The sequence below is a fragment of the Rasamsonia byssochlamydoides genome, assembly GCF_041956645.1.
Source record: "Rasamsonia byssochlamydoides strain NRRL 3658 unplaced genomic scaffold VTN77scaffold_76, whole genome shotgun sequence".
Classification (NCBI taxonomy): domain Eukaryota; kingdom Fungi; phylum Ascomycota; class Eurotiomycetes; order Eurotiales; family Trichocomaceae; genus Rasamsonia; species Rasamsonia byssochlamydoides.
In genome coordinates this window covers 1-22,154 of record NW_027192459.1, presented here as the reverse complement: position 1 = coordinate 22,154, position 22,154 = coordinate 1, and the positions used below count along the sequence as shown (strand labels likewise).

Below are 22,154 nucleotides of genomic sequence, written 5' to 3'. Positions count from 1 at the left end.
GCTTTGGTGACCTGCCAACAGGACCGTGTATGTCTCTTTCTCGACTGTGGCCGTGGCTGAGCGATTCGTTGAATGGAGCAGTTCTTCACACGTCATATTCTGCCTCATCATCATCATGCCTTCGACCGTTTTTCGATAGATATCTGAGGCAATACAGCCTAGGACCGTGAAAAGAGTTCATTCATCTACTCATCAGCTGATAAAGAAAGCAAGAACGAGACTCTGGCTCCCAAATTGCCTTTCTTCAGCCGCTGGCGAAAACCGACCGCCCTCCTCCGGCGCAGCTCGCCGCACCGATCAATTGCACCCAGTCTTCGAAGCTGGCGTGAGATCGAAAGACCCGGAGGAGGCCCTCTTTCAAACTTCTTCCTCCGCGCGTTATTCGCGCCGCGAACACACCACCGTCTCCGAGACCATATCCGAGCCCATCTCTGGACGTTCCGTCACGAGACACTCCCTTCGTTCCGTCATCGTGCACAAGCACGCCTGTACCGGGCCATTGTTAAACGACAAGACAGTCTTCGGAAGATAAGACGAAGTGCTGGTAGTGTTCGTGGAGGTGTTTTCTCTCTTCTGCTTGGCAGAAGACGGCTGAGGGGGTTGGGTTGGAGTCAAAGCGCTGGCAACATTGCTTCTGGCCGTCGCGCACCGTCGCGCGCAGTGGGTCACGCGCTGAAAGATGCGGATAGTGGCCAAATGGCACAATCTGGTTCTGCGGAATCAGGCATGAGAGGAGATAGGCAGGGGTGGGGAAGTAGTGATGAGTCTGGCAGAGAATGGGGAGCACGACGGAAAAAGGTCTACGGGTATCTCAAGGCCGCCAATGAGCTGCGCCAGTTGTACGCTCAACAGTGGTCTCAAAGGAGTAGACAGGATTCCTACGATGGCGAGTCCACCGATGTCCCTGGAGCCTTCCCGGATCTCGAAATTGCACGGTCAGGCGACGAGGAAATGGTTCTCTTCCCAAGCTATGCAAGGCGACATGTGAAGAAGAAGAGATTCGAAGCGTCCAGTCAGTTGCAGCGGATGGCAGGGACAGACGAAGACATTGACCAGCCACACTCGCCTGGAGACTTGGAATATTGGAAGCAGGAATGGGAGAAATACGAGGAAGACAATGCAATTGTGGACGTTGACGTTCGAGGCTGGATATACACACCGCAGCACGGACCCATGAGCCGAAAGCAGCGACTTTTGATGGCGCTGGCCAGGAAGCTGAGTGGGATCCCCGCTCCCGGCACCAATTCAAATAAAAGGGAGGATGAGGACGTGACGAGAGAGGCACAGTCCATCATCAACACAGCGGAACGAGGAGCGGATGCGTCGTGGAAAGGGGGTCGTTCCGGGGGGCCAGACGAACAAGAGGGTTCTAATGCTGTTTCGAGGGTAGCAAGCCAGGCCTCGACTTCGTCCCTAGGCAAAGACGAGTTGTCCGTAGCAGACGCCCGTCTCATGGAGCGACTCCGGCCCTTCATGGCGAACCCACTTGTTGGAACGGCCGTCACCGTGTTTTTCTTCAATGACAAGGAAAGTCAGTCGAGGACCGCCATGACCAACGATGCGGGTCATTTCTCGTTCCGAGCAGCCCTGGAGTTTGTCCCGACTCATATGCGAGTACTCGCTTCCGAGTCGCTGTCAATGACGGAAGAGATACAGATCTTTGAGCCCAAAGGCGTCAGTCTCATCAGCGATATCGACGACACAATCAAACACACAGCCATCACTAGCGGTGCGAAGGAAATGTTCAGAAACACGTTTGTCCGCGAACTTGGGGACCTGACGATCCCTGGCGTTAAAGAATGGTATAACAAACTGTCCAACATGGGAGTGAGGATACATTATGTGTCAAACGCGCCGTGGCAGCTCTACCCTCTGCTAAAGCGTTACTTCAAGTTGGCGGGTCTTCCACCGGGATCATTCCACCTCAAACAATATAGCGGAATGCTGCAGGGGATCTTTGAACCAACAGCAGAGAGAAAGAGAGGTGCCCTGGAGAAAATCATGAGGGACTTTCCCGAACGCAAGTTCATCCTAGTTGGTGATAGTGGTGAAGCCGATCTCGAAGTCTATACCGAGTTGGCCCTGGCCAACCCGGGAAGGGTGCTCGGTGTGTTTATCAGGGACATTACGACGTCGGAAAAGAAGGACTTCTTTGACAAATCGTTCGATCACCACGGTGTCTCCAGACCGAATACAGGAACAGCGCCCGTCAAGGACAATTCGGATACTGTCGAGAAGAGGCCGCCATTGCCACCACGAAGACCGGTGGAACAATCTAATAGCTCGATAGATGCACACGCTTTAAACAACACTGATCTAATATCGCTGGAGGAATCTGGCAACGAAACGGACAAAAACCCCAACTCCATCGATCCAGCCAACGGCAAACGCCCTCCCGTAAAACCGTCCAAGCCATCTGCTTTGCGAACTACATCTACGGAACAGGTGACTCAATCCAAGAGCGGTGATCAAGAGAGCTCAACGGTTCCAAGGAAAGAGGTCATACGTCGCAAACCAGCACCGCCTCTGCCATCAAAACCTAGTCGTCTATCAACTCCTAGAGAAGAACCACCAGTAGCCGAACGGCCTCCACCTTTACCTATGCGTCCCAAGCCGAGTCCGGCAACAGATTCACCCACCACATCTGCTTCCCCAGGCGTCCTGTCAACTGCTAAGAATGAGCCGTCCCAACCAGCTACAAGCGGCCGAGACGAGAGTTACACGAGTGCTGTCAAAAACATGGTACCCACTGCATACAACAGCCTTCCGTCCACTGCCCGAGAGTATTTGAATTCGCGCTCCACTACCTCCTCCAATACGCCCAATGACTCTGGCACCGAGTCTCAACCTGGCGAAGGTAGAGGTGCTCGTTCGTTGCGGCCACCTCCGCCACCTGTTCCTCCGCCCCGGCGCAGCAACACCGCAGCGTCCACTACAAGCTCAGCCTCAGCGAGTTCGGGGACCCGAAGAGGTCCGGCCTCCAGTACAACCTCGAAATTGTCTTCCTCTTCTTCTCCTTCCCCTTCCCCCTCCGCAAGATCCGCTGCATCAAGGCCCGTCCTGAGCCGAACGAATACCAACAATGACTACGACTCAGGACCGGCCTATTCTGACCCTTCTGACGGACCACCACCTCCTCCTGCTCCACTACCCAACAAGCGCGAGGAGCTCTGGAGGCGCCGGTGGGAACGGGCACAGGCGGCGCTTCAGGACCACGGTGTCCTCCTCGCCAGCTGGAGGGTTGGCAGCGACGCGGAGGATATTACCGTGTGGCTTGTGGAAGAAGCGAAGAAGGGTATAAGCAGATAGCAAATTGAGGGGAGGAAATGACGTTTCCTTTCCTCACAAGAAGACTTATTGCGAGCCCTGTCGATTTCATTGAATCAATGTACAGTACTATATACAATGGAGCGTGTACATACAGTATATACCTTATTATCTACAGAATTTTTTTTACCGAGATCTCTTGCAGGCCACGCAGGCATGCATGCCATTACGATGATTCATGACAAATACCATGTGAAACAAAGGAAGAACCACGCTGATATATTTCTTATTCTTATTCTTCATGTATTTGACATGCATCCGACGAAGACTATAATTCGGGCAGGGCTATAGACCACGCGGCTGATAATACGCGTTGGCATGGGACTCTGCAGCATAGAGACGTGTAGTGGTAGCCCGCCGATTCCGAAAGAATCCTTGATACTGTACAGTACATAGCTTTCAGCATCCGGGAAAAATTCCAAGTCGTCTCTCTCATTGTCGATGAAATCATCATCAGAGATGTCTAGGATGTGCAGGTCGGCAAACCCTCTGCTTTGCCTTGATCCTGTCCATCCCTCTCCATCCCTCCGCGGGCTGGGGGTTCCATTGTCTGATTTCACGGCAACAAGTGTTGGGGGAAAGACCAGACGGGGTCCAGATCTCATGTGTGCACGAGGCACACGCGGCCGTATCAGGCGGATGGCTCCGCGGCCGATGAGAGCCAGGTCCAGGCGGACTGGTGTGTTCTGCTATGACGTTGCTGATCCGGAAGTTTGGTTACAAGGCACATTGATCTCCTTCCTCATTTTGGTTGACAGAAAATAAGTGACACCTTTTCTAAGAAGAGAGACACGCTATATACAGTCGAAATGCTATTCACGTCTCTTCCTGAAGAGGGTGGATGGCCACCAACCTTGCCGCCCGCAGGATAGTGGACCTACGCAGATTGCATATCCGAGGTCTTTGGAGACCATGCAACAGCTCTGCAGCTGCGTCGTCATGGTCCTGGTTGGCATGTTGACTGAACCTGCGACGTTCAGACCACTGGTCTAAGATAGCCATTCTGATCATTGTCACATCCTACTCGCATAACCGGTTGATTCAATGCTCTGATTCAAGGTGTTACTCTCGGTCAAGGAAGTGATCTTCTCATTCAAGGAGCTATTGCTCTCCATCAACGACATATCGTTCTGATCCAATGTCTCTAAGTCCAAGGAGGTACTATCCGAGTCAATGTCTCTCGTAGCTCGCAGAGTTTGTTGAGATTTTTGAGATTGTGAAGTATCCTTAGTCCCGCTTCGTTTCCGATTCGCATTTCATGTGAGTAGATGTCCTTTGGAAAAGGGCGTTGTCCATTCTGGACATCTCCACTGAAGGTGTTCAGAAACTCGGATGAAACGTATAATGCATTGCGGCACACGCCTATATATTGATGTCAGACTATTGCAAAGCAGCAAGAATAACAAGTTGATAGGCAAAAACCTTACCTTAGGGATTATGGACCCAAAAGAGATACGCTTGAAAGTATCTGAATCTTTCAGGCTATTCGACGTTTAGCGTCCCCGTGCTGTATATATATATATACACTCCAGGGAGGAAGGTTTGTACTCCAACACGATAGAGGAAGGGAGAGTGTGAGAGAAGAATGCAAACTTGTCGAGGTAAGAAAGAGGAAAAAGCACGGAAAGAAAAGGGAATAAAATAGACGAGCAGTGAATAATGGAACTGGGAAGGCATATTCACCAGGCAGGAACATGGGCATACTGGGTGGTCAAGCCCTAATTCGGAAGGAGGCTTGATGCAATGCCGCAACTAGAAGGTACCTGATAAATATGACGCTGTCTATCTCATGGTCATAATAGTTCTACAAGCCATCTTATGGCCATATCGACCATTATCTGGAAGACGCTTGATGTCCGCTACCTCATGAATTATATTAGACTTTGAAGGTGTTCCGAGAATACCTTGGTTCAAAGCTTACGTACACCAAAATTGAAAATGATGCAGGCTAAGGAAGGAACAGTGAACGACATCCTTGAAGTGGCAGATTATACTAGGTAGTCACCTCGTAGAAATTCCTGACAGGAGTGACTAACTAGGGACCTATCATGCACCTAAACTTCAAGCCTGATTGGTGCCCAGAAGCAAGCAACCTTAGGCATATCGATTGGTGGCGACCCTCGGATTGTTTGCAATGTTTGTTCGCTGCGGGCCGTTATTCTTCCTGGAGCAGGCACCCATCACCTGATGTAATCCAGCTCCAGACAACTCAACGCGTTGCTGCATCGTACAAATTCTCCCTCCTGCATCTACGCGGAGAGGACAGCTGTGATATCTGTGTGAGAGCGCGCATCGCGTCCCTTATTTTCATGGCTGAATCTCAGGGCGGCGCTCTTGCCGCCACTCGGGTTTTGGACGTGGCGCTCCACTCTCTGCGGGGAGACGGTCAGACCGAAGCGACCATCCAGAATGCCTATGAAGCGGTGGCTCTTGTCGGGCATGCATGCATGATAGCCGTGGGTTTTCGCCTAGTAGGGCTGGGAGAAGAGCATCATATCGGTATGTCAGAGTCCCATACTCCAGCGTCGATCAGATTTGACTAATTCTTGCCATAGAATCCACTGCAGATCCCACTGTCCTCCCCAAGGAATGGAACGCCCATTCCACATACGCCTTCCGATATGCGCATTCACAGTCTGCGATGGAATACCTCCTGAAGCTGAGTCGGTTAGGAAATAACGCAGTTGTCTTTGCGTTGGCTCTGGGCCATGACAAAACCACGTCGTTTGACCTTCCGGTGAAGGATTACATTTCCGAATCCGCATTGCCTCTGACCATAACCACCGATTCGGCGAGCGCTTTGAGAGATGTATTCATCTCGCCGTCTCGCTTGGATGATCTAATCAACTTGTTTAAGATTAATGTGATCCAGAAACTAGCTCCAGGTTTGTACAAAGAAGGATATGAAGAGACCAGCATCCACGAACCACAGACAAGGCGACCAGAGGAAGCTCCCCGACATGATCCATTACGGGATGATCGTTATCCTCCACCGGCTCGCCCATATCCATTTGATGACCCTTTGGCTGCACCATCTCGGCGTCCAGCTCCTCCTGGCGATTTTCCTCCCCCGGGGTTCGAGGATGAGTATGAAATAAACAGACCACCGCGTGGATATCAACCACAGCCTGGAGGGAGAAACCCATTGACGATCGGGGATCGAGACTTGTATCCGCCTGGCTTAGGACCCCATGATCCTTTGCGGGGGACGTTGGGTCCTGGTGGTGGAGGGGGTACCGGGATGCACCCGACCTTTGACGATCCCATCTTCGGGGGCCCGAGAGGAGGAGGGTACAATCCGCAGATTCCTCCGGGGTCGAGGTATGATCCTGTAGGCCCCGGTGATGGACCTCCGTTTGGTCGCAATCGAGGGCCTCATGGCCGCGGATTCGGTCCTGGCGGCTGGGGAGGCTTTGGCGGTGACATCATTTAATTAAGTTTAGAATCAGAAAATTGGCGCGCGGGTAAGCATCCTCGAAGCACGAGCCCGTAATCAACTCGCCTATCTTCAGGCACCACGCAGACGAAGTAATGAGAGATGATCAATTCTAGCCATGCAAATAAAAGATAATTTCATGTAGTTCGGTCAGTAACTTGTAAGGAATATTTCTAGTCTTTTTTTCCTTTTGCTGTGTAGGGACTGCTTTTTTTTTTTGGTGGGGTGTGCAAGGTCTCCTGTCGCTGTGCACAGCCACACCCCCCGTGTTTGACCCCATGTGTGGCTCAGCCATTGGTGCCCTGTGTGTGGCGCAACCTCTCCTGTCCTGTTTGGCAATGTCCACCGACCCAAGCAACCTTGCTTGCGTGCCGACATGACATGAAGAGAGTCCTCCGCAACCCACCACGCATCTCCACAACCATAAACAAACCTTTTGTAAAGCCAGTTCTCCAGGTTTCTGCAAGATTGAGTTCTCCTGCTCCTTTTTTCTCCATTTTAGTCATCATTCATCCCTCTGCTGATCCTGGTTATCCTCACGAGACCCCATCCCCGTCCGCCCCTCCCTCAGGTTCAGCTGTTTAACCTCCGTCCTTCTCCCACCACGCATCAATGGAGAACAACATGGAAATCGACACGGCGCGATCTCCAGAGCCGCATCGTCTGTCGCCCGCGACAGACCCGGGGTCCATACCGACTCTGGATGGGTGGATTGAGAATCTGATGAACTGCAAGCAGTTGTCGGAGAGTGATGTGCAGAGGCTATGCGATAGGGTGTGTTTTGCACGTTTGCCTATGACATGGGAAGGCAATCGATGACTAAGATCTATTCTCTGCAGGCAAGAGAAGTGCTACAGGACGAGTCGAATGTGCAGCCGGTTGTATGTGTTGATCTGTTCGATCCTGGTAGGGGCGACTAGGTTGACTGATCTTCGTGTTCCAGAAATGTCCGGTTACCGTCTGCGGAGATATACACGGCCAGTTTCACGACTTGATGGAGCTATTCCGCATTGGAGGCCCCAATCCGGACACAAATTACCTCTTCATGGGTAGGATTCCCACCAAAATGGTCTTGTCGGACCGCACTGACACCTTCCCCTGTAGGGGACTACGTTGACCGTGGGTACTACTCCGTCGAGACCGTCACTCTCCTCGTTGCTCTCAAAATTCGCTACCCCCAGCGCATTACGATTCTGCGTGGAAACCACGAGTCCCGCCAGATCACACAGGTCTATGGCTTCTATGACGAATGTCTGCGGAAATATGGCAACGCCAATGTCTGGAAGTATTTCACGGACCTCTTTGACTACCTCCCCCTTACTGCCTTGATTGAGAATCAGATCTTCTGCCTCCACGGTGGCCTCAGTCCGTCGATCGACACCCTCGACAACATTCGCTCCCTTGACCGGATCCAGGAAGTGCCTCACGAAGGGCCCATGTGCGATCTGCTCTGGAGTGATCCGGATGACCGATGTGGCTGGGGTATCTCTCCTCGTGGTGCGGGTTACACGTTTGGACAGGATATTTCGGAGGCGTTCAATCACAATAACGGCTTGACTCTTGTCGCGAGAGCACATCAGCTCGTCATGGAGGGGTATAACTGGTCACAAGACAGGAATGTCGTGACGATTTTCTCAGGTATGTCTCTGCATGCCGGAATTTATCTATGAGATCTCTGCTAATGTGTCGACCAGCCCCGAACTATTGCTACCGATGCGGAAACCAAGCAGCCATCATGGAAATTGATGAGCACTTGAAATACACATTGTACGTGACCAATTTTTTTTAACACTTCTGTCGCACCCACCCTTGAATCAGACTTTACTGACTTTTTGTCTTTTTCAGCCTACAATTCGACCCTTGCCCGCGAGCTGGTGAACCGATGGTATCTAGACGGACGCCCGACTATTTCCTCTAAATCAATAGATAGACTTAATCCTTTGGTTTGCGGCATAACATTTGTACCCTTTGTCCTCTCGGTCACATTATCCTACGCCAGGCCGTGAACTTTGCAGGCTCAGGTGGGGTGATCTGTTGGAACGAAGGGGAGGTCTGCAGAAATAAACAGGGTAACCTACAGAACCTAATTTTTGCATGTCCCTACGAGTGTCTGTTTTCTTCTTCTCTATTATCTTGTTTTTGTTGATACCACTTTCATGGAAAGAAGGAGACAAAAAACTTTTTCTTTTTTCATCTTCATTCTCAATTTTCTTGACAGTACGACTACCATCCTGTCCGTGCCAGTTCCGCAAGAGAGAAGGGGACTGGCACCTAACTTTAGAAACAAGATCGCAGTAGCGCTTCATCTACTGAATTGGCGGACAAGTAAGTCTTCTTCATTTTAGAGCATGAAGTCATAGACCATGGCACGAGCTCCCCTCTACGCCCTAGAAGGCAGGCCGTAGCCCAGCTAGATACACATCCGTCTTCATTGATAAGAGGCAACTTCTAAAGTCAATTCTGTTCCAAGTCACATGGTCTCCCTAAGGAGGTAGGTGAAGATTTCTGCATTGTAGCCGTAGAATGGTCGGCAGGAATGATCCTATCGTGCTTCATTAATGCCTTGATTGCTGTCCTGTCCTATCCTTAATTTGAGTGCAAATCGGGACTTTAGACGCAGAAGGAAAGCAGTGCCTAGCTGGCTAGTCGGCGGTAGATTGGATGAGACTGAGAAGGCGGTTCTGGTGATGTGATTTGTGATTCTTTTACCTGATTTCAACACTCCTTCGAAAGTTAACAGGCAGGTAGAACTATACAGGGGCTCACGGTATCTAGATCCGTAGCTGAATAGCTAATGTATGAACGTCGTCAACAAAGTAGCTCTAGCTAGATAATTTAGGTATACTAGGTATTATATATACCGTCTGATCTGCCAGTTCTGCACCCGAAGAGGATGAGATCACCAGTTGCAGCCACCACGACGTAGGCATGGATATGGACATCCACCTGGCGAAGTATGCACGTACTGTACTGTACGCCTGGCCTCCATCCATACAGGACAACACCCAACCAGGCAACCACCAGCCAGGCAGACAACTCCCACGCAACAGGCAACAGCCCAGCAACAGCACATAAGTCAACATCAACCTTCCATCAGCAACCGAACCGGGGTCCCCTAGCCAAAGCGGTAACGGTTACAACCTCCTGTAGGTTGTTATGCTGGGGGTCCCCGGTTCGAGACGTGGCTGTCGTCACAGTAGTAAGATCCCTGCCTTCCCCAGGAAGGAGAAACAGGGGTTTTCGTAGCACCCTTTCCCCAGCGATGCTTGGGGGGGTGTGAGCTTTTTTACTTCACGAAAAAAAAGTTATTATTTTCTTTCTTCTTGTTCTTTTCTTCTTTTCATGGTTTTCTCTTTTTTATTTATTTCGTGGTTTTCGTTCTCTTGTACTTGGTCCCTATCAGGTGCGCTGTTGTGCTTTCCCGTTTAGGAAGCTTACGGCTCTATCTATGGGCGTGGCGGATTGGACAATTGTTTTGTTTGCAAACACCCCCGAATCTTGACTTCAATACTCAGTGAGTCAAAGGTCAAGGAAACCACTGATATCTTTTTTCTTTCCCCATTCTTTCAACTTTCACAAACTCTCTCCCTACCCATCGTCTGGACAATCTCTCTTCTGATCCCACTGCCGATGGATCGTCTTTAAGTGTTACTGGATCGGGAACCGCAGGCTTCCAGCGTCTACGAGACGGATGGAATTGTGGCTTAGAGAGCACGAACTGGTGAGCAAGGAAGACGTTGGGAATGGATGATCGAAATTTACCGGTAGCATCCTGCTAACTTGTCGTCGAACAGCTTCAGAATATAGGTTTAGCTCTAATTGACCCAGAACCACACGATGGACTCTCTACCGATGTGATACCGAGGACAGAATGAAGACCATGAAGAAGCACGGGTTCAAAAAACATGGAGAAGGAGTTCGAGTATTCTACAAGCATGATCAAGCTGGATCTATCAATTTGCACGACTGGCATTATATTATCGGACCCTCTCCTGCTCGCATACGAGAAGCTTCGGATGAAACACGCGAGCAATCTTTAGAAGACAATAGCACATATCTCTTCAGATGGCTCAGATTTTGGCGTGGCACAGCAGAGATATTTAACAGTACTCAGACATCTGGATGTGGTCATCGATCAAACGGTCGAGGGAGTTTTCAGGAGGATACCTATTCAATTGCGTAGAGATTAGCCATACATGCCGACATACTGAGGTAAGTAGAAGAAAGGAGATATGCATACCGCCATCGACATGGATAATCTGTCCATTCACATAGGTTCCGGCTCGGCTGGAAAGATAGAGGATGAGACCTCCAATGTCGGATTCTTTACCTGGGCGACCTGGATGGAGATTATATTAATATCGGAATTCAAACTACAGGACAATTCCCAGCACATACCCGCCGGTATCTCATGCCCAACCCTTTCCAGCCTTGATTTCTGATTCTCGTCCAGCCCCCCTTCAGGCATAATGGGCGGAAACACGCCCGGCGCAATACAATTCACCCTGATCCTCAACGGCAGAAAAGTATGCGCCCACTCCTTGGTCAGGTGCATAAAGGCTGCCTTGGTCGAGGAGTACGCAAACTGGCCATGCGAGTGCGTCTTGGTGAGTCCTGCCGCGCTGGCGATGTTGATGATGGCGCTCGAATGGCCGTGTGTTTGCTGCCGCGCCTTGTTGAGCAGGGGCAGCATTGCCGCCGTGAAGAAATGGTGTGAGGCGATGTTGCCAGCGTACTCTTGACGCCAAGCCTCGGGCCCGTCTTGCACCATCCATTTGCTCACGGCCTCAGCGTTGGTGAAGTCAATGTCATGAGCTTCCTGGCGTGCTTTGTCTTCGGCCGTGACGCTAGCATTGTTGACAAGGATGTTGATCCCTCCAGGTTCACGTTTTGCGATTTCGGCGATTAGGGCACGGATGCCCTCGGGGTGGGTGAAGTCTCCCGAGAGTCTTTATATAAACCAACAAGTTAGTTTAGTGACTTGTTGGTATTATAGGAATTCGATCGTTTCTGGATATGGGAAAGGAATGTTGATTCAAACAGTTCACTCACGGTAAGATCTTTCCACCTGCATTGCCACCGGAGTACTTCTCAGCAGCCCTCTCTAGGATATCTAGTCGTCTCCCGAGGATATAGACTCGAGCGCCGTTATCTGCCAGTGTACGCGCTGCCATGAGACCAATCCCGGAACCACCTCCCGTCACGACTGCTGCAAGGTCTTTGACCTCGAAGAGGGATTGGGCTCCCAGATTTCCTTGGGAGGACATCTTTCACCGATAATTTAAAAATGAGTCAATTGAAAAGAGGTGGAATTATGTTGGCAGTCCAGTCTGGTTCGTATATTCATCACATACGAAAGCTGGTGAGCACTCATAGGAAGTCATCTATCTTGATATCGAGAGACTTGCGGCCGCCATAGCGGTAAAAAAGGTAGGAAGATGACTGCTGTATGACAACATCACGCTGACATCTTCTTGAAGTAACTCGGTGTTTTGGTTTGCGTTTGCTACTGAAAAGCTTATCAGCATTGGAAACGCTCGTCATTGGGAACCAGCGGGATACCCAGGTAGCTATCATGTTGCAGTCATGTGATGAGTTTATTCCAAGCCATCAGACAAAGAATGCAAATCGAGAATGCTAATGATGTTTGGTCAATGACATATTTATGTTAAGATCTATATGCACGTTATCTGCCTCTGTTTTTCCAGTCACCGCATACTAGGAACCAAGTTTATGGCCCTCAGTCAATAACACAAACACATACAGGGTATTGAAGCGTCATCATTCAGACAGAAGACACTAAATTCTGCACAAAAGGAAAAGAGAAGAGAAGAGAAAGGTCTGAAGAATGTGTCACCAATTATTCAAGGTATGTCGAGTATGAGATCTCCCCCCATCAGCTAGTTGCTTTGCCCTCACTTTCCGCCGGCAGGCCACCATAATGTCGAACCTTGGAGCTTCCGTCCGGCACATAGAATCGCTGATCGACCCGTCCCAGGAGGTAAATATATACCACAAGTATCTCGATCGTGAAGTTGAAGACATAAAAGCACGCCTTGTGGTCGTACCAGGCCGGGTCGTTCAGGGGACGGGGCGTCTTGTAATTGATCGCAGCGCGAAAGGTAGCACCCAAGCTCAGCAAGAAAGTGGTCACCCCGAGAATAATGAATTTGGCGCTCCAGCTGCCTTTGCCAAAGTGGTCGATCTGTTCACCGTTTTTCCGTGGCACCAACAGCGTGTATGCAAGCATGGGAAAGGGCAGGAAGGAGAACATCACGAAATAGGCATAACCGTAAAACTCGACATCGCGGTCGATCCGGTGAGTGTTCGGGTTCAAGGTGTAGAAGCTCTGCACGACGACGGTGATGAGCATTGCCAGGGAGAAGACAATGATGACATAGAGTGCCTTGAAGAAGTATGAGAACGCTGGCGACCAGCCGACACGGGGGTGGAAGGCCCGCAGCACACGCTGAGTGAAGAGCAGGTTGAGGATAAAGAGAACCAGGACGCCCGCCGCCACAAAGATCTGCGCGGCCATGGCCAGGCGAATATTGGTCGGGTGGCATGCCCAGGCGATCCGGAGCGAATTGGTCACGATACGAGCCATGCAGAATCCAAACGTCGCCGCGGACGGAATGAACTTGTGTCCTTTCCTCCGGTTCAGTTGGAAGATTGTCATGTGGCCGGCCGCACCAATCGCAAAGAGGGCGATGAAGACGGCACAGATGGGCACATCGACCGATACAGTGGGGAGGCCTCCTGCCAACGCTGTTGTGGGCGCGTAGGGAGGACCTTGCATGGCTAGCATTGAGGAGTCCATGGTGGCTGTTCCTGTCGAGCTTCGAGGTCGACGGTTGTTCGAGCGAATGAAGCTGGATGCGTTCCCAAGACCCTCCTAGTGATATAGAAGATCAGTCGAAGGACTTTTTACGGAAACTGATGAGTAACAACTTACGTTTAACTTGAAAGAGGATACATTTACCCAGTCAAGGGGGACAATGAGGAGAGAGCAACCATGAAGCCGAAGAAATTGATAATGATTTATCAGATAGATTCAGTTCATTTCTGCGAGGGTTCTTCGACAAACTACATAAGGAACACTGAATCTCAAGAACTATACGAAGTACAGTACATATACCTCCTTACACGAGCGGGTCCATCATCTTGAAGATCCGATTTATATGCCATGATACAGCTAATAATGCACATTTACATCACAAAAAGTTGTGAAGATCCAAACGCGACCAACCAGATGAATTGAATCGCCAAAACATGACCGGGATGCGCCGCAGGTATGTCCCGACAATACGGGGTCTGGAGATCTGGTAACTGCAGGGGCTTGCCCTATCCGGAGACTGAAGCTCAAATCCTGGCTTGTTTGCGCTGTTTGCAGGCGGGCCATCGGCGATTCGGGCCTCCGCTGCCCCGACGGTCGCTTGTTGGCGGCTGCCGAAGCGTCCTTTCCTCCGGCGTTTCTGTGCAGGTTGTGCGGCGGACTGAGTCAGCAATGTCGCTTATGCTTGAGTACTTCCGTTTCCCGTCTCGTCTTCTCTCATGCTCCAGCTTCGATGTTGACTGCTCTGATTTCTTTCGCTCTTCCTCGATCATTATTCATCTGGTTTCATTCACTTCTTCTTCTTCTTCTACGATGAGCGTCAAAACGGGAAGGCTGTATATAACCGCTATCTCAACCTGATATCGGATGCGAAAATAAATATATATCCAACGCAAAAGTCACGAATCAACTAATAACAAAAAAAGAAAGAAAGAGAGAGAGAGAGAGAGAGAGATTATAATTTGCACTTTTTACTTGAAAAGGTAAATTTCAATTACATTCGGTCAAGATCGTAGTGTTGGATAAAATTTAGATAGCCATCTGGGTCTGTCGACTAAACTTTCCAGTCGGAACTTCCGTCATGTAGACCCAACTATTGCACTAATCCGGCCCTCTGGGATATATTATTGCATATTTGTAGCTGCAGCAGCAAGGCATCGTTCAGAAAATCGCTACTTGTATGTCATTGCCATTGCCATATGTGTCATACCCGAAGAGATAAACCTCTCGAAAAAGGCTAGTGCCGAGATTTAACCTAGGAGCTATCTCAAGCTTGAGCTCCACAGCGGATTTTAGGCTATGGAAGCTCCTTGTCAGAGAGCTTCGAGTTCTAACATGGTAAACCATAACTCCAGTGCATTGTTTGTGCGTTTTGCGGGGTGTGGTCAGTGCAATATGCGCACCTGCCAAGCACGTGTGAGACTCTGCACCTTCGGTAATTTCAGCCAATTGCTGCCAGTTACAGCCTGCTCCTGGTTGTTAACTTGTTCTGGTTCGATCACCTGCGCGTCGGCCCCAGAACGTCCCGCAACGTCCCGCCTTCCTCCGGACTTTCCCCATGCTTTCCCCGCACGTTTCCCCGGCTCTTTCCCAAGTTGCGATCTCTACCTGTACCTTGTCGGGGAGAGCCCGTGTTCGGGGAACTTAGAGTTATCGATAATCCGGAGATGTCTGCAAAACCAAGCCATAATTTTGATCTTGATCAGACATTGACACTGATCATTCTCAGCCGAATCTAATTCCGTTACTTGTCTTTATCCCCATGCTACCTTGGGGGATTACACCAGATATCTATATTTTAGTTTGTCTGTGCCAAGATGCCCCAAGAAAAGGTGGAGAGACAAGCCAAGCGTCTCCGAGTATGCTCCATCTGTCACAAAACCTTTAAACGGACGGAGCATTGTGTTCGTCATGAACGTGCGCGTACGTATATGACTTTCTCAATCTGCTTATAAGCCAACTACCTTTCAAAGCAAGCCTTTATTTATTCGATCGTCTATTCACCTGCTAATCTTTCGTTGGGGAAACCAGACTTTCGGGAACGGCCGTTCTCATGTAGGTTCTGTGAACGATCATATGGACGGAAGTGAGTTTTCTAAGTGATCTGCTCTATCAATGAAGTAGCAATTGACTCTTTGACGATGTTGCTAAAGAAATTTCTTCCCAGAGACCTTCTCGTCCGACACGAACGGACATTGCATGCAGAAGCATGGGCCAAAGCTCAGGAGAGTATGAAAGCAGGAGGGGATGCCTGCACTCGACCAGGTCGCCGTCGCCAGACACGGAATAGTTGGTATAAAGATGGCAATCAGCAGCTCCCAAACAAAGCAGATTCGCAATGTGGCGTGCGAATAAATGATGAAACTGTTATACAATTCACGAGCTTCCTCCTTTCCCCTCGTGTGTCATCTTCGTCGGAAGCGAGCGATCATGAGCCCGTCAATGGAGAGGCAGAACAATTCGAATTTAATTTTGCCTTAGACCCGAGCTTGACCAATGCGATCCATGCAACATCAGAAGAAGCGGGAGCTCACGGACATTCTCAAGCGATCCCGACTGCTTATTCGTTTGAGCAGCGTCCCGTTACATATGACACTCAGATGCAGACAAACACATCAAACTCATTCTCTCGTGGCGAACACGTCCCAGTCGACCCCAACCTGACAAGGACAGCTCCTGGCACGGAGGAGCTGTCACAACAATGTCACAGTTCTGAGTCGGATACTTTGAACTTCTTCTCATTGCTTCCTGGATCGGAAGTTGACCACACGGCATTTTCAAATCATTTGGTTGGACTGCAAAGCCAAGCAAGTACCCCCGAGTCGCTAGGCCTGGTTGCGCCTCAAGCGCAATGGCTACAAAGATCACAATCTGGAGAACAGCAAACATCTGCGTCCCCTCCAACAGCTAGCAACCGAATCTCGGATCCTCGAGCATCCCATGACCGTCTCCCTCGGCTGCTCAAGGAGCGCAAAACTAGTCCACCTCGGATTATTGTCAGCGATGATGCACGGAAGACACTCATTGCGGACCTCAAGGAGCGGCTGTCTCCTACAGATCTTCCCATGGATATTCCAAGTTCACAGAGTCTCCAACGCTTTCTTGGACAATTCTTCAAAGGCTTCAACAGCCATCTCCCGATATTCCATATTCCCTCGTTCAATGTTGCCAAGGTTCCCGGCCCGTTGCTCTTGGCCATGTGCTCCATTGGAGCGCTTTTTCACTTGGAGAGGAATACAGCAACTCATCTGCGGGAATTAGCCAATGAGGCGTTACATCGAACCCATCTGAAGCGTTCAAATCGAAGTCCAGCGGAGGCAAGACCGCTGTGGGAAGTTCAGTGTAAATTGCTTATAATTGCTGAGGCTGCATTCGGTGGTGACTGCGCAGCTGTGTCCTGGGCTCTGGAAAATATTGGCATCTTCCATCGTGAATACTCGTTACGAAGAACCGCTTTATCCTCAACTACTACAAGCTCGAACTCAATGAACTGGGCAGCATGGATTGAACGGGAGTCGTCGAAACGCCTCCTCTACGGAATCTTTATTATAAGCAGCCTTTTAACGATTGCGTATAACGTTTCACCCTGCGTGTCAACGACTGACGACCTCAAGATTGAGATGCCCGAAGAGGAGCGGGTGTGGACAGCACCAGACGAGGAACGCTGGAAGGAGGCCATGGCAGCAAGAACTGCTGTTACGGGTTTAGATATCAACCAAGCTCTTACCCAACTGATCTTTGGCAAAGAATTCAACTTGGGATCTGAAAGTCGATGGCCTGCTTTTGCAACGACAATCATCATGCACGCTGTCAATATCCACATGTGGCATGTGACGCAGTGTACGCAATCATTCATGAATTTTTCGGTGGATCCGAAGATGGAAGAGCAAATGAAGGCTCTCTGCACCGCTCAGACCGAGGAGTCGCTCGCCAGATGCCACCGAGTCCTGACCCGAGACCGCTCGCCAGAAGCTGGATACACATGGGATGATGTCGAAGGCCCGTTAGTTTTCAATGGTATGGCCTTGCTCCGAAGTTGCTATGTCCGGGCATTCACCGGAAGTGGTACCTTTAATCGCACCATGCTTTTCAACAACGACGATGATGACATCATTCGAGCTGCGAAGGATTATGTCCAGGTCCAGCAGGTCAGGACGCCTTTTCTCACGAGGGCGGTTGCTCAGGTCTTTGCCGGTCTGCTGACACCAATTCGGGCGGGGCATTTGCTAATAAGAAAGACGGCCGCATTTACGTGGAGCATAGAGCATGCCATCGCAGCATGGGACTGTGGTAAGTCTGAAGTAAATCTAAATCTTTCGGATTGGTAATTGACTTGGTCATGGCAAGCTCTGTTCTACACAAAATGGGTTCACACCATCGAGATGCAACAGCACTATGCTCCTCCGGATGAAGCAGAAAAGACGAATCTGGACAACCTCGTAGAGCTCTTGCGTGAAATAGACGATGCCGGGACAGGGAGTAACTCGTTGGCCGCGGACGTGACGAGAACGTGGGCGACATTTCTTGATGATACCTGGACCTGGGAAGGTATTTTGATCCCTTGTATTTCTAGAATTCCTGCTGATATGGACTACGCAGTGACTTGGCGCATGGGAAAAGTGCTTCGAAAGTTAGCTGATGTTTACGAGAACGACCGGAAAATGTCTCAAATACTTGTTTGAAGGCCGACAATCTCCTGGCTTCGAGGTCTGTTTTAAGAGGGCTGTTGTCGGACAACAGACGAGGTCACCTTTTGGACTTCTGCTCAGAGACAGCGCCTTAGGCAACCCTCTGCCTGTGCATGATGATTGATCGAGTGAAGAAATTAGGAATTTCCAGCAATTCTTGCTGTCACCATGCCAGGTACAGATGGCATATCAAAGGTTGGTCGTCAGTCATTCCAGAGACGCTTGCTTCTCTGTCCGTCGATCGGCTTTTGGGGCCGAACTGTCTCACCAAGCCTAAAAAAATCATACCGGTGAATATCGGTGAGAATGACGTTCCCACTCTGATCAATCGCAAACGCGACTTTCTTAACCTATCAGCATCTTCAAAAGTGACCATTCAATCTCAGAAGCCGCAAGTCTCTATATGTGTCTTCGCCAGCTATGCACCTGGCGAGGGCTGCGAAAGGAATGTTGTCAAATTAACAATGAGGACGATGTTTGAGATCCTATACGATCATACCTTACAACTCGAATATGTCTCTATCGGTGCTTGTCTGTCCGAAAAGATACACTCAAGATAATACCTTTATATACCCCAAGCAAGCTCATCAAAGGAGATTTGTTTCCTCCTGGAGTATGGGAATATTCTTGTTCAATGATTCAGCAATAGCAACTATAATCTATCGATGCCAGGCAGTCGGAAATACAGTCTCAAATTTCCGAAACCATACCCGTCTCGAATGATATGTTCATACCTAGGTATAGATGCAGTCGATGTTCGGCAGTTGAGACAGCCTGCAAATACCGTGCTCGTAGCGCACGTTCCCCACAGCCGGCTGTACTCCGTATGCTCAGTTTTGAGCAATGTGGGGGTGCATTAGCTCCAGCCAAACAGAGGATGGCGATGAGGCTTAAATCCTATATTAGCATCTTCCCCCACATTCCTGGATCCAGCCACCAAACTCTTTCCTCCCCGATGAACATTCACCATTGGCACCGGGATATCCCCAGTGAAATCCAAACCGCCGAGGAGAATCTCTTGTTTGAGCAGCCCCATCTATGTTGTTTTCAAACAATACCCGTGACACCAAGCGCAACGACATGCTTTTACCGATGAGTGGATACACAAGGCTTGGTCTTTGTCCAGCTTTCACTTGAATTGGAATGGCCAGTGCTGACAAAATGCTGACTGACCATAGGCGGACATCCTTTGTATTCTTGTGGAAGCAGTCGATGTCATCGAGCCCCACGGAGACCGAAACGCCTAAATTGTATGAGGGCTTCGTAGAAGTTATATGAAGCATGCCACCATGGGGGCTGTGTCCCGCCTGATTTCTTTCCTGCTCCCAACCGTCTACTGTGCTTGTTTTCAACACGGTATTGGTGACATCGATTGTGAGACAGAAGAAAACAATCATCATGCCTGCTTCAACTAGTGATCTGCCTGACCCGAAGGAATATCAGAAGATATTCCACTGGGCCGAAACCCAGAAGGATGGTACTATTCCATCCTTCAACACTCGGAGGAACGATCCTTATGAGGTATGTACATGCATGCATCTACACTTCGATCCGAAATGCGTGCGCTGACTGATCAACAGTACCAAGCGGGTTTCGGAAATAGGTATGTTCCAGGCCAGCCGCCATATCTAGCGATTCAACTTGCTGATATGGGCATGTAGCTTCGTCTCGGAAGCAGTTCCTGGCACCATTCCACAGGGCCAGAACAGTCCGAGAAACGTCCGCTTTGGCCTGTATGCAGAGCAAATTACTGGCACTGCCTTTGTGGCGCCCCGACACGCCAACAAGAAGGCATGGCTGTATCGTGCGCGCCCGGCAGTAGCTCACCAGGGATTTGTATGTGCCTGTTTTCCTCCATCTTTTGAATTCAACGCTGACGGTTTACAGACGGATCTCCCTGATAACCCGGATACGGAATCGACTTTCCTGCCCCTCAACCCCAAAGTCCACGTCTCTCCCACTCAACTGGCCTGGCATCCCGTTGATATCCCGGAAAATGAAAAGGTCGATTTCATCGCTGGCCTGAAGACCTTTGCAGGGTCTGGTGACCCGACCCTCCGAGAGGGAATTGCGAACCACGTCTACGTCGCCAACACGAACATGGTCAAGAAGGCGTTCGTCAACTCGGATGGCGAGTTCCTCATCATTCCTCAGCAGGGTGCCCTCGACATCCAGACCGAATTCGGGCCTCTTTTTGTCCAGCCGGGTGAGATTGTCGTGATCCCCCGTGGTATTCGCTTCCGCGTCGAGCTCTCCGACGGCCCGTCGCGAGGATACATTACCGAAATCTGGGGCAGCCAGTTTGAGCTTCCGGAGCTGGGACCCTTGGGAGCCAACGGTCTCGCAAATGCGCGTGACTTCCTGGTTCCCGTGGCCAAATACGAGATTCGCCAGGAGCCGTGGGAAATTGTGTACAAGCTGGGAGGCAAATTCTTCAAGAGCACACAGAACCACAGCCCGTTCGACGTTGTCGCATGGCATGGAAACTATGTTCGTCTGGTCGTATCTGATCATCCCAGCACAGTGCTAATCCTGTCGCTAGGTTCCTTACAAGTACGACCTGACCAAGTTCGTCAACGTCGGGTCTATCTCCGTCGACCACATCGATCCGTCGATCTTCTGCGTTCTGACCGCCAAGTCTCGCGACGTGAACGCTCCTCTGACCGATTTCCTGATCTTCTCTCCTCGCTGGGATGTCGCTTCACGTAAGTTGCGACCAACATGTCGTCATGTCATGGCAGAGCTAACAGGCTGGACAGACACCTACCGCCCTCCGTACTATCACCGCAACGCTGCGTCTGAATTCATGGGTCTGATCTATGGCGAATACGGTGGACGATCGGACGAGTTCAAGCCCGGCAGCATCTCCTTCGAATGTGGCTGTACGTGTCGTCCCAAACACCCAAGACAAGAAATAGCATATCAGCTAACTCAACCAGTCGTCCCCCACGGCGTCGCCTACGAGCAATTCAAGGCCGCCACCGAGACCGCTCCGCCGGTGATGCAGATCTCCGAAGCATCAATCGCGTTCATGATTGAGTCCAGCCGGCCGTTCACCATCACGGACTACGCGTGGAACAGCCCCAAGAGACACGAGCACGAGCCCAAGATGTGGGACAACCTGGTCGACAACTTCTCGAGCCACGCCAAGGAGGTCGAGGAGATTCTGGCCAAGAAGGCGAAGGGGTTGTCGATTCGTGCGGACGGCAGTTAGCTGCCTGGTGGGCAGGGAATGACTGGCGGCCCATGACTGAATGAGGATGACTTAGTATGTATCTGTATCTTAGCTCTTTTCATCTTTCTCTTGATGATCGTAACGCTCGACTCTTCTGAAATATGTAACCATCATTACTTAGTCTATCATGAAATCTGAAAATCATGTTATATCCCATCCATATGAATATTCTACTGTCAACCAGAAAAAAAATCTAAGAGCTAAAGGGTAATTGTCATCGTGCTCCTTTTGACTGAGTGGAAGGTTTCTGACATCTAGCCTCCTGACCTGACTGGCCACTTAAGTATACCAGTGTATTCTTGTCCTCACGACATGGCGAGATAAATCATAAATCACTGTAGCCACTACTCCCTCCTCCAGCCCCTTACGAATCCTGCTGAATTTTCTTTCTCCTAGCAACCTCATTAAGAAACGCCAACACATCCCTCTGACACTCCCCCGCCTTCTCGACATAAATTTCATGACACCTGCCATGAACAGCGACCATCCGGCAATACCCTTGTTCTTTATTTCTGTCATTCTGCGAAAGCATATCGACAATATCCCTCAGCTGCTCCTCCACTTTCACAGCCGCGCTATTCGCCGGACAGAGGATCAGCATTTGTCTCTCTCTCTCTCTCTCTTTCCCCCCCC

General features: G+C 50.2%; 7 protein-coding genes across 7 annotated transcripts; 5 read left to right on the top strand and 2 right to left on the bottom strand.

Annotated features, from left to right (window-relative positions):
* Positions 1-696: 696 nt before the first annotated feature.
* VTN77DRAFT_8650 (uncharacterized protein) lies at positions 697-3,309 on the top strand (the record flags this gene model as incomplete). The annotated part of the gene is made up of 1 exon (XM_069425171.1): positions 697-3,309. The coding sequence occupies one exon, from the start codon at positions 697-699 to the stop codon at positions 3,307-3,309; it is 2,613 nt and encodes an 870-aa protein (XP_069274422.1).
* Positions 3,310-5,636: 2,327 nt separating this feature from the next.
* On the top strand, positions 5,637-6,760 carry VTN77DRAFT_8649 (uncharacterized protein; the record flags this gene model as incomplete). Its single annotated transcript, XM_069425169.1, has 2 exons — positions 5,637-5,826; positions 5,883-6,760. The coding sequence occupies 2 exons, from the start codon at positions 5,637-5,639 to the stop codon at positions 6,758-6,760; spliced, it is 1,068 nt and encodes a 355-aa protein (XP_069274421.1).
* A 615-nt stretch (positions 6,761-7,375) lies between these two features.
* Positions 7,376-8,681, top strand: VTN77DRAFT_8648 (uncharacterized protein; the record flags this gene model as incomplete). Its single annotated transcript, XM_069425168.1, has 6 exons — positions 7,376-7,537; positions 7,603-7,644; positions 7,707-7,812; positions 7,868-8,401; positions 8,458-8,530; positions 8,609-8,681. The coding sequence occupies 6 exons, from the start codon at positions 7,376-7,378 to the stop codon at positions 8,679-8,681; spliced, it is 990 nt and encodes a 329-aa protein (XP_069274420.1).
* A 2,217-nt stretch (positions 8,682-10,898) lies between these two features.
* VTN77DRAFT_8647 (uncharacterized protein) lies at positions 10,899-12,030 on the bottom strand (the record flags this gene model as incomplete). The annotated part of the gene is made up of 4 exons (XM_069425167.1): positions 10,899-10,930; positions 11,004-11,102; positions 11,162-11,712; positions 11,816-12,030. 4 exons carry the CDS (start codon positions 12,028-12,030, stop codon positions 10,899-10,901), a joined length of 897 nt encoding a protein of 298 aa, XP_069274419.1.
* Positions 12,031-12,659: 629 nt separating this feature from the next.
* On the bottom strand, positions 12,660-13,583 carry VTN77DRAFT_8646 (uncharacterized protein; the record flags this gene model as incomplete). Its single annotated transcript, XM_069425166.1, has 1 exon — positions 12,660-13,583. The coding sequence occupies one exon, from the start codon at positions 13,581-13,583 to the stop codon at positions 12,660-12,662; it is 924 nt and encodes a 307-aa protein (XP_069274418.1).
* A 1,832-nt stretch (positions 13,584-15,415) lies between these two features.
* On the top strand, positions 15,416-18,280 carry VTN77DRAFT_8645 (uncharacterized protein; the record flags this gene model as incomplete). The annotated part of the gene is made up of 5 exons (XM_069425165.1): positions 15,416-15,521; positions 15,630-15,684; positions 15,766-17,888; positions 17,946-18,146; positions 18,198-18,280. 5 exons carry the CDS (start codon positions 15,416-15,418, stop codon positions 18,278-18,280), a joined length of 2,568 nt encoding a protein of 855 aa, XP_069274417.1.
* Positions 18,281-19,684: 1,404 nt separating this feature from the next.
* Positions 19,685-21,500, top strand: VTN77DRAFT_8644 (uncharacterized protein; the record flags this gene model as incomplete). Its single annotated transcript, XM_069425164.1, has 7 exons — positions 19,685-19,807; positions 19,867-19,889; positions 19,948-20,122; positions 20,174-20,776; positions 20,829-20,991; positions 21,046-21,168; positions 21,226-21,500. The coding sequence occupies 7 exons, from the start codon at positions 19,685-19,687 to the stop codon at positions 21,498-21,500; spliced, it is 1,485 nt and encodes a 494-aa protein (XP_069274416.1).
* Positions 21,501-22,154: the final 654 nt, after the last annotated feature.